At 34.6% G+C, this 10,686-nt stretch overlaps 1 protein-coding gene across 1 annotated transcript in view; it reads left to right on the top strand.

The window, feature by feature from the left end:
• The first annotated feature begins 409 nt into the window (after positions 1 to 409).
• LOC150087520 (uncharacterized) overlaps positions 410 to 10,686 on the top strand; it is a 217,197-nt gene continuing 206,920 nt past the window's right edge. The window contains exons 1-2 of the mRNA XM_090372513.1: positions 410 to 518; positions 8,559 to 8,624. Coding sequence (XP_090228639.1) covers positions 498 to 518; positions 8,559 to 8,624 — 87 coding nt within the window. The 5' untranslated portion in view covers positions 410 to 497. The remainder of the gene's footprint in view (positions 519 to 8,558; positions 8,625 to 10,686) is intronic.

Raw genomic sequence — 10,686 nt, 5'->3', positions numbered from 1 at the left:
GTTTTAAACCCATAAAATATGTAATAATTAATATGCTCTCACATGCTTTGTGGATTCTTATTACCTCAGATCTCCAGTTATTTTTAAAAGTATTTATTTCTCTCATTTGTTTTCCTTGAAAAAAGTTTTGCAAGCAACCCAAAATCTAGAATTCTTACATAATTTCATTCGTTTTCAACTTTATTATTTGATGATATGGCATTATGTTAATGCCCTGGACTGTAACTAATGGCCTACTTTCAGAGACCAATGGCATACGTGGGTGCTGCTGAGTTGTGAAACAAGATATATATACTCTAAAATGCCATTCTGTATTTTTCATTTTAAGGAAGGTGAAGCTTTCTTCCTAGATACTTATTTCAGGTGTTTTCACTTTAAAATGACGGGCCCTGAGATGTCTCTGTTAGTTTCTTATTCCACATGATCTTCCATAATGCCTGCTAATTGAAATATGGTTAATATGTGGTGAATTTAGTGTTTTGCCTTAATATCACACAATGTTATTTAATTCCCATGAGGTGAGCAGGATATTTTTTTATTTTAATTCCAATTCTTTTAAATTATTTGGATGTTAGTAAAACTTGTTTTGAAATACTATTGAAAGGTTTAGAATATTTTTAGTGTGTAATTATTATGAATAATTTTTGAAAATAATCTTTTGGAGAATATTCTATAATTTTATCACTATAGCATGTAAGGAGAAGTAATTTGTAAAATTTTTCTTCTGTTTTAGATGAGTCTTATAGGAAATTAAACATTTAATAATGTATTGAATTATAATTGACTAATTTACTCTTAAATCATTTTAAGATTTATTCCTTTTTATTTAGTTCCTTGATGTGGATGGTCATTTTATGGTAGCATATAGATAAGAAAAGCTATGTTAGAGTAGTGTTTTGGTTGAATAATTAAATAGATAACATGATTTTGCTCCAGTTTATCCGTTCTTCACTAAAAGTTAAGTAGTTTCCTATTGAAGAAAGAGAATATTTATTTATTTAATTTTTTTGGAACTACCATTTTTGAACTTTTAAGGTATGATGTGATATGATAGTGGTTTGTATTAAATTATCATTATGATTATTTTAATTATATAATTATTATATTATAATTTTTTTTGCTGATGGTGTATGAGCTTTGCTCCTTTGCACCATTTTGCTAATAATAAGATAATTACTATTCATTTTCATTATTTATAATAGTAATAATTATTGGCATTACCCAATAACTTGTTGACAAGGAGTTATTCTTTAAGTTATGCAATGTAATTAATTTGCATCGAAAAGGAAATTGTATTACCTTATTGGTGGTGTTATTATTATTAAGTTATATAGAAATAAAGAGGAATTTACCCGAATGTTTTTTTGTAGAATGCTTCACTACAACACCCTTCTAAATTAGGCACCTCCGTAGCCAGGTGGGCAGGAGCAGCAGTGCATAGCGCATGCTTCTTGATTAGACCGGGGTTCGAACCCGTGACCACCAAATATGGAGGATGCGGAAAGGTCAGGGAATGACCACCGCATATCCCCGGAGCAATATGGCCTTAGTTGCTAATGCTCCTAAAAAATCCAAACAACAACCACCTCCTAAATTCAATCAGATGTAAAATTATTTTTCAATGGCTTCCTTCCCTCACAGACATATGAATGGTCCGACATATCTGCGATTGATAGTCAAGATCTCCCCAACTCCCTTGGTGCACTATGGTTATAGTTGTCGATGCACCTAATAAATCCCCCAACAAACAAACAAACAAACAGTTTCCCAACTTGACCACAAACACATTAAACCAGCACCACATAACCCTGAGAGTCAGAAGACATCTTGTCTAAGAATAAAATCATTAAAACCATTAAAATGATCACAGCGTATAAAAGTTAAAATCTTTAAATTAGCTAAAATAATTCAACTCAATTTTGAATAACTTCTTTTCCTAAAGCTGACCGGGGCTTTTCGATGGTCTGTCTTGGTCACAGGTAATATTTTACATCTGATTGAACTTAGGAGGGTGTTGTAGTGAAGCATTCTACAAAAAAGCATTGAGGTAAATTCCTCTTTATTTCTATATATTAATATAAATATAGAACTCATTGAGCATTATAGCTCTGTTATATTTATCCTATTATTAGGTTAGAAAAAGAATAAGTGCTCCCTTCACTTATTTATTTTTAGCTTATTTTTTCTATTACATTTATTATTCTACAACAAACTGTACAAACAGGAGCATCCATGAAATTTTATTTCATTGTTTGATCCTCCTGTGGGGGTGGACAAAATCAACCTATAAAATTATATAGCAGTTCACAATGGCTAAGGACATTCATTATTAAAATTTTATGTAGTCTACTCTCACTAATATTAAATATTGGTTTATTGAAAAATAATTTATTATGTTTTTTTAAATTAAAAGAAAAATAGCTTGTATATTTTATTTCTTTTTTCCTTGTTTAAAGGCAAGGCAGGGTTGGGTAGATATAACCTACCTGCCCTGGATGTCTGCTTGTTCTTTATTTTGACCATATTTCTAGAATTACAAACTAGGAATTGCAGTTAGCTTATTGCTTCTGCTTACTAATGGAATTCAGCATTTTTGTTGGCATATCCTCTAAAAATTTTTATGACGGCTCCATTTCTCTTGTACATTTTAAATAAAAAATAGCCTATATATATGAAAATTATATAATTTTCATATATTTATATGAAAATTAAAATGTGTAATGCATTGTAATGGTTTGGAGATAGTTTTCATTAGATTCTTAAGTAATTTAAGCTAATTTTAATAATTTAATAAATTGTAAACTCTGTATACTCCCATGTTATGAGGACTGTTTGCAAAATTGTAATCCTTCAGTCATGTGAAATCACTTATTACTAATTAATTAAGACAAAAAAAAATTAATATAATGTTTGAATGGTATATTGCACAGGGAAAGTGCTCTCATTTCAAGTATTTAAAAGTATTATTTTAGATATTTTTATACAGGGGTAGATTTAAATATCCAACTCAAACAGAAAGCTTCCCCATGATGCTTTGATGGTTGTTGTAGATAGTAAAAGATTTCCCTTTAGGCAATAAAAGTTCTTACTAATAAATTAAAAAAAAAAGTGTAGCAAATTTTGTTGTCCTTTAATTGCAATGTTTATATTTTATTATTTTTAGCATGCTTATTTGGAGCAGTGGATTGCAATTTTAAGTTATGCTATATTTTTTACAATAATTTGTTGGCACATAATATTTAAATTGTTCTACCTTTTTTCTTATTTCTGTCCATTAATCATAAAGTACTATACAGCTTGAATACAGATTGAATCTTTCAGTGTAATCTGTCAATATTAAGAGTAGGAGACCGGCAGAATTACTTCACAAGTACATGTCACTGTTGAAAAAAAGACGTGAATTAGGGTTGAATTTGAAAGCGTCTGCAATTCTGCCCAGACATGATAGGAGGGAGTATATGATGAGAGCCTTGTCGATCAATTCGGCCCTGGAAAGATTGTGCAAAGGCCCAAGGGGTAGAATTTTTTTCAGCCTGGTCTGTACCTGTTAACAGGAGAGACTGCTTCTACAGGGATGGGATACACTTAAATAGAAAGGGGGCAAGAATATTTGCTGATGCTATTGAGGCAGTATTAGGTGGGTTTGAAAACTGCTAGCTTGGGGGGGGGGATACAAGGATTAATAGATTAACAGTTGCCACTGGCAGAGGTGAAAGTGATTCTTGCACTGCTTCTATTGTAAAGAGCAGCAGCCTAGAGAGCAAGTTGCTGGGGATTTCAGAGACTGCTGGGAGTCACTGCAGTACAAGTAAACACATGGGTTGTGTTAGGGTAGCTAAGAATAGGAACAGGTGCATGTATACTTGTGTGTACACCAATGATAGGAGTTTGGTAAATAAATTTGATGAATTTGAGGTATTGCTCAAAACATCAAAGGCAGATATTGTTGGGATATCGGAGATGTGTGTCACACAGATACAGTCAGTCCTCGTATAACACGTGTTTACACTACACAAATTTGATCATACACGATTTATAAATAGGGGAACGATATCTTATATAACATGAACCGAATTCTCTTATGCACGATTCGCCTTTGTGTTTACAAGAAATGGCAGTCGGATGCAGAATCACCCCAACTGAACGCAACACGATAGGAATGAAGAGAAGATTCTGAAAATGTATTTATGTTTTTTATATCAGTGAAGGGGAAACACATTTCACCATAATAACGTAAAAACCAACACAATTCCACCTATCGGTATAATTGCAAATGCAATTAGATCGAGTTTACTGCCAGTTTCCACTAGCAGAAACGCAACTGGAAATTGTTTTTATTGTTTTATGGTAGTAACCCCCAGAAATGTGCTTTAGTAAAATGTGAGGTGTTAATAGTGTACTTCTGCCTTTATGGTGTTGTTTATTCAGTTGCTACACGCGTGCAGCTTTGTTTATGTGTATCAAGCATGCTTCCTCGTTTTGTAATTGTGCTTTATTCCCTAAAAATGAGTAAAATACTTAAAAGGTGTGAAAAGGAAGCGTCCTGGAAAAGGAAGACACTGCAGATTGAGAGAGAAAAAGAAAAGCAATATCGATAAACAGAGACGGACTGGATCAAAAATTCTCACCCGGGAAAATTTATAGTGGCCTCATACTATGGTTTATGGCCAAAATCACACTGGCCTCCGGCCCACCGGGGTTTCCCCGGTAAGGCTTATGGCCAGTCCGCCTCTGTCGATAGAGAAAAAATATGAAATTGTGAAACGCTTTGAGCGAAATGAAAGACCATGTGATATTGCACGTGCTACAGACCTAAATGAGGCAATGCCGAGAATTGCAGAGAAAATAAAAACAACTTTCATAGCAGGAACAACTCAAAGTGGAATTAAAATCCATAAGATTAAGACACAAAGAATTGGAAGAGATGGAACGGCTGTCATCTGTTTGGATAGAAAATCAAACAAAAAACAAGTTTGCTTACTATAGAAGCAAAAGCATTAGCAATATTTTATTACATAATAGTTGTAATAAAATACATAAGTATTTTATTACGATAATTTGTTGTGTTTGGTAATGTTTTGGTTACAAATGTGTGTTCAATCTTGGGTGGTTGGCATCTAACCCTATTTTTCCCATAGGGCCTGTTGTTTATATGGCACGATTTTGTATTGCACGAGGGTTTTTAGGAACACAACTATCGTGCTATACGAGGACTGGCTGTATAAGGAATGCAGAACTGGAATTTGGGGAGTACAATGTGTACAGAAAGGATAGACAGGATATAAAAGGAGGAGGGGTTATGCTATTAGTTAAGAAACACATAAAATCCAAGGAAGTGAAGCCAGTCGACATCGCTGGACAGTGCAGTGTCGAGTCAGTTTGGTGTGACATAAGCATTGGGAGATCAAAATTGAGAGTAGGAGTGTGCTATAGGCCTAATGACTCTGATGAGTATATTAAGAAACTGTACAGGGAAATAGAGTGGGCCAGTAAATCAGAGTCTCTTATAATGGGGGATTTCAATTTCCCAGATATTGACTGGAATTTGTGGGTTGGTCACTCACACTCTAGCAAGGCTTTTGTGGATTTATTGGATGATTGTTTTCTAAATCAGCATGTTCGGGAGGCAACTAGAGGGAGTAATACTCTTGACCTGATTATCAGTAGTGATTCTTCATGCATTAAGAATCTGCCGATAAAGTAACCACTAGGTGGCAGTGATCACAGTGTGCTGACGGGTTATTATGTTATGTTATTTGGTTTTTAGGAGTTTTAGCAACTAAGGCCATATTGCTCCAGGAATATGCAGTGGTCATTCCCTTGACCTTTCCGCATCCTCCATATTTGGTGGTGACGATGCTGACGGGGATTTACTCAAAGAGGTAACTACCATCAGGGGTAAAGGGAAGGGTTTTTGCTTTCATAGAGGCGACTGCGATGGCCTGAGACAGTATTTAAATTCTATACACTGAGACCAACTGATGATGTTCCCAACAGCAAATTCAAAATGGGAAGCATTCAAAGAACACATTTTGAAAGCTACTAGGGTTTACATACCAACTAAGAAATATTGTTCAAAGTTTAGGCCTAAATGGATGTCAGATGAACTAATGAGACATATGGCAGAGAAGAAATATGCATGGTACATATATAAATTAATGGGTGATATGGAAGTCTATGATAGATATAAGCTGGTCTGTAACCAAAGTCACAAACGAGATTAGGCAGGCAAAGGCAGATTATGAGAAATCCTTGGCAAAGGATGCAAAGAAAACAGAAAAGAGTTCTTTACCTATGTAAACTCTAGAAGGAAAGGGATGAATCAGATTGGTCCAATCTGATTCATCCCAACTGTTGAACCAATCTGATGGTTCAACAGTTGAGGATCCTGCTCAGGTGGCTAACAAACTAAACGAGTATTTTGCATCTACATTCACATATGAGGAGTTATTCAGGAATGGGAATGCCAGAGGTGAAGTAAACTCTGGCAGTGAGCTAGATGATTTTGTAATAACTGAGAGCAAAGTGGAGGAGAAACTGTTGTGATAAATGGGATCGATCCAGTTACATTAAAGGAGGCAGCAAAGGCAGTAAGTAAATCCTTAGCCATAATTATTAGAGTGTCCTTGGACTCAGGGGAGGTACCCATGGACTGAAGAAGTGCAAACGTGACCCCAATTCACAAAGGAGGATCAAAGAGTGACACATGTAATTACAGATCTGTTAGTTTAACTTCTGTTCCAGGGAAATTAATGGAGGCACTGGTTGAAGAAGCACTGCAGGGTCATCTAGACAAAACTTCAGTTATAGCTTGGACACAGCATGGGTTTATTAAGGGGAAGTCTTGTCTGACCAGTTTGATTGGATACTATGATGTGGTCACAAAGGAATTGGATGCAAAGAATAATAGGTGCCTCCGTAGCCAGGTGGGAAGGAGCAGCAGTGTGTAGCACACGCTTCTTGATTAGACTAGGGTTCGAGCCCATCACCACCAAATATGGAGGATGCGAAAAGGTCAGGGAATGACCACCGCATATCCTGGAGCAATATGGCCTTAGTTGCTAATGCTCCTAAAAACCAAACAAACAAACAACAAGCAAAGAATAATTTTGATATCATATATTTGGATCTTAGAAAGGCTTTTGATACTGTTGAACATGGAAGACTGCTGCACAAATTGGAGCAGTATGGCAATGGAGGCAAATTGCTGCTATGGATAAAGGAATGGTTGAGTAGGAGAAGACAGAGAGTGGATACTGCTCTTTGTGGACTAATGTTATTAGTGGAGTCTCCCAGGGTTCAGTATTGAGTCCATTGTTGTTTTCTGTATTTATTAATGATATTATATCAGGCTTAATGTCCAAGTTTGCAGATGATGCGAAAGTCGGCAGGGTTGTTAATGATACTAATGACAGTACGCTGCTGCAACAGGATCTAGAAAAGTTGAGCAGATTGGCTAAGAGGTGGCAACTGAAATTTAAAGTTGACAAATGTAAAATACTGCATATGGGAAGGAGTAACCCGAGTAACATATCAACTGCATGGTAGTACACTGACAGTGGTAGAGAACGAAAAGGACCTGGGGGTAATTGTGCAGGCAGATATAAAGTTTTCTGAGCAGTGCAGATGATCTGCAAGAGTAGTGTATGGATGGTGTCTTGACAATGATGTACAGGAATTTTTCTAGCATTGATAAGGAGGTGATTATCCTCTTGTATAAGGCAATGGTTAGGCCACACCTTGAGCCGTATACAGGTCTGGAAATCTATATACAGTACTCAAGGATATTAAGAAGGATGTAGAGCTGCTGGACCAAGTAGAGAGAAGGGCAAGAAGATTAGTGAATGGAACAAAGGGTTGCTCTTATGAAGAAAGCTTAAGCAAATTACAGTGTCTGGAGACTAGGCACCTGCAATTTGATCTGACTGAAGAATATAAAGCCTTGAATGGTTTGAGCATGCTCATGCTGATGGGATTCTTCCTCTTGCTCAGAATAATTGTTTGAGAGGGCATAAATTCAAATTGAGGAAAAGCAGTTGTCAGATAGATGTGCAGAAGTTTGCCTTTAGCCATTGGGTGGTTGATTGCTGGAACAAACTTCCACCTGTTGTTGTAGAAGTTGATAGTTTAAATAGATTCAAGGCAGAACTAGACAAACATTTAGAGTGAGTCTGTGGTTGAAATGAAGGTGTTTTTTTTTGGCTGATGCTATATAAGCTTGCTTTCTTTAATCATGGGCCTCTTCTAATGCTAATGTCATTGACCATTTTCAGGGTCATAATGTAATGCACAGAATATTTACCTGGAAAGAGTATGGTGTGAAGTATGTGCCGATCTGCAGTTTTTGTGAGTCACCTTTCCAGGGACACATTCTAAAAATTGGTGTCATTCCACGATTGTCTCCAGAAACAAGGGATATTCTAGCAGCCTTAATTGTACTCCCAATACTCTGTAGCTTTACTGTATTTTTAAATGCAAACTTTTAATAGTATATAGTGTGCAATTTTTTTTAGTTTAAGAATTTATATTAACTAAACTTAGTATTTTTAATTCTGCAGAATGCTCTTCCACCGGATGTTGCAAAATATGATAATGAGAAAAAGGAATTGCCATCTTCTGACAAGGTTAATTTTATTTTTGATTATTTAAAGAAACTTAACAAATTTAATAGTTAAGTTCAGTTTTTTTTTTTTTTTATTTAACAGATGTGTATATATTTTCTTGATAACTGATAGTTAAATTATGTTCTTTTACTTGTATCCTTGCATTTTATGGTTTAGAATGTATCCCTCAGTTATCCAAGCCAATCTTTGCATACAGATGAAATTCATTTTAGTAAAAGATATTATTTTTGCTACTGTTACGTACTAAGATGATACTAAATTATTTCAAGTCAATTAAATTAAGCTAACTAAAAGCCAAAATGTACAACTTATACAATGTCTTATTATTCATAAAGAAACTTCAGTTATTTTTGAAGAAAGAGATCTGTGAAACAAAATGCCAGTAACACAAAATTTTAAAAAGCTGGAGTAGATTGCTATAACAAAAGTTTTTATTATTTTGTTTTCCATGGCTGCCTGCACATATCATACATGCAGTAAATGTCTTCTAAATATTTTTTTCAATTTATGGACAGAGAACACTAGTTAAGAGCCTGTACTTTCTTTCCTGCTAACTCAGGAGAAGGAAATTGAAGAATGCTGATGGCTAATGTTCTGATTAAGATGCTATTTAAATTGTAAAGCAGAGTATAAACTAACACTAATTCATGTTCTCACATAAGAATGTGATTAATTCTTATTCTAGCACTTGTAACTCGAGAAACCTAAATGCTGTTATGTGATATTTTCTAATATATGTTGATTCAGCAGAAGGGGGGAAGAGAGAAAGAGAGAGAGACTACAATACTAACAGTGAGCACAGACTAGCTTAAAAGTAATGTTTATATGTTCTATTCACTATGGAAGTAATAATTTCACTGAAATTGTTTGTGAATTTATTTAATATTAATGATTATAGTCGAATTACAAATTTCTATACTAAAGGGGACTTTTTTGCAAATATTTTGACACTAAACTGCCCTCACTAAGCTTTGATTTATTGTTCAAGTTTTTAATGCCAGAAGCTATTCATTTCAAATAGATGGATACAGTGCATGGCTCTGGAAAATATACTTTGAAATATAGCAAACACCAGATCTGTATTAATAGAGGTGAGAAAACCTGTTAATTTTAGTTTTACTTGGTGCAGAAATCGAACAGGCAGTATTTATGGATTGAGAAACTTTCACTGTATCCACTTGATATTGCATAGATGCTGGTGTAACTGCAGGCTACTAGAGCAGACATTGAGAATAGGTGATCTAAATGCTTGCCTGAGATCATGGCATGTCAGGGCATCATTTAAGGGTATCCTACAATGTGATTTCACAACGCACTTTGTTTGTTCTTATACATGTTGCTTTACACATTTGCAATGATACCAATTTTTCTAATAAATATTGATATTTTTATGCATAACTTTCAGAAATAAACTTGATATACTATTGTTATTTATTCTTCTAATATCCCAACAGCTGTTGAACTTTCTTAGAAAATTCATCTTGTGGATTGGATGTCATGTAATAATTGACATTATAATATGGCATTCATCCATTTCAGAACTAAAAGTCATGCTTGCAAGAATAATCCTTTGCAGTGTGTGCATGTATCAGTTTAGAAGTTCCATTTGCTTTAAGTGCTTTGATAACTACCCTGCTATGATTCCTGCTCCTAATAGGTATTATTTTTGATTTTTTAAAAATTTTTCTCATATTGTTTTATTTTTAAGAAAACTAGAACAATATGAGAAAAAAATTCTTTCATTAGTACTATGAATGAACTTTTCTGGAACTTTTCTTTTGAAATCCTTTTCAGAACACGTGAAAAGGGTTTCAGAAGAAAAAGTTCTGTTCCATTCTTTTTAATACGCTCAAAACCTTTTTTTGCCAAGACCCATCTTATGACTTGTCTTGGCAAAAAAAGAGACATGTTATAAACTGAAAAGGATGGTACAAGAAAAGAAGGCATGATTTTAACTTGGCAGACAATCTCCTGTTGTTATCATGGCACAGAGTTCATTATTCAGGATTTTTCCTTTTGCATTGAATATAATGTTCTAACTTTTTCAAAATTTACAAATAAG

The sequence above is a fragment of the Mastigoproctus giganteus genome, chromosome 4 (genome assembly GCF_048544385.1).
Source record: "Mastigoproctus giganteus isolate SK-2022 chromosome 4, ASM4854438v1, whole genome shotgun sequence".
In the NCBI taxonomy this organism is placed as follows: Eukaryota; Metazoa; Arthropoda; class Arachnida; order Uropygi; family Thelyphonidae; genus Mastigoproctus; species Mastigoproctus giganteus.
The sequence above is the reverse complement of the archived record's forward strand: the minus strand, read 5'-3'. Positions and strand labels throughout refer to the sequence as shown.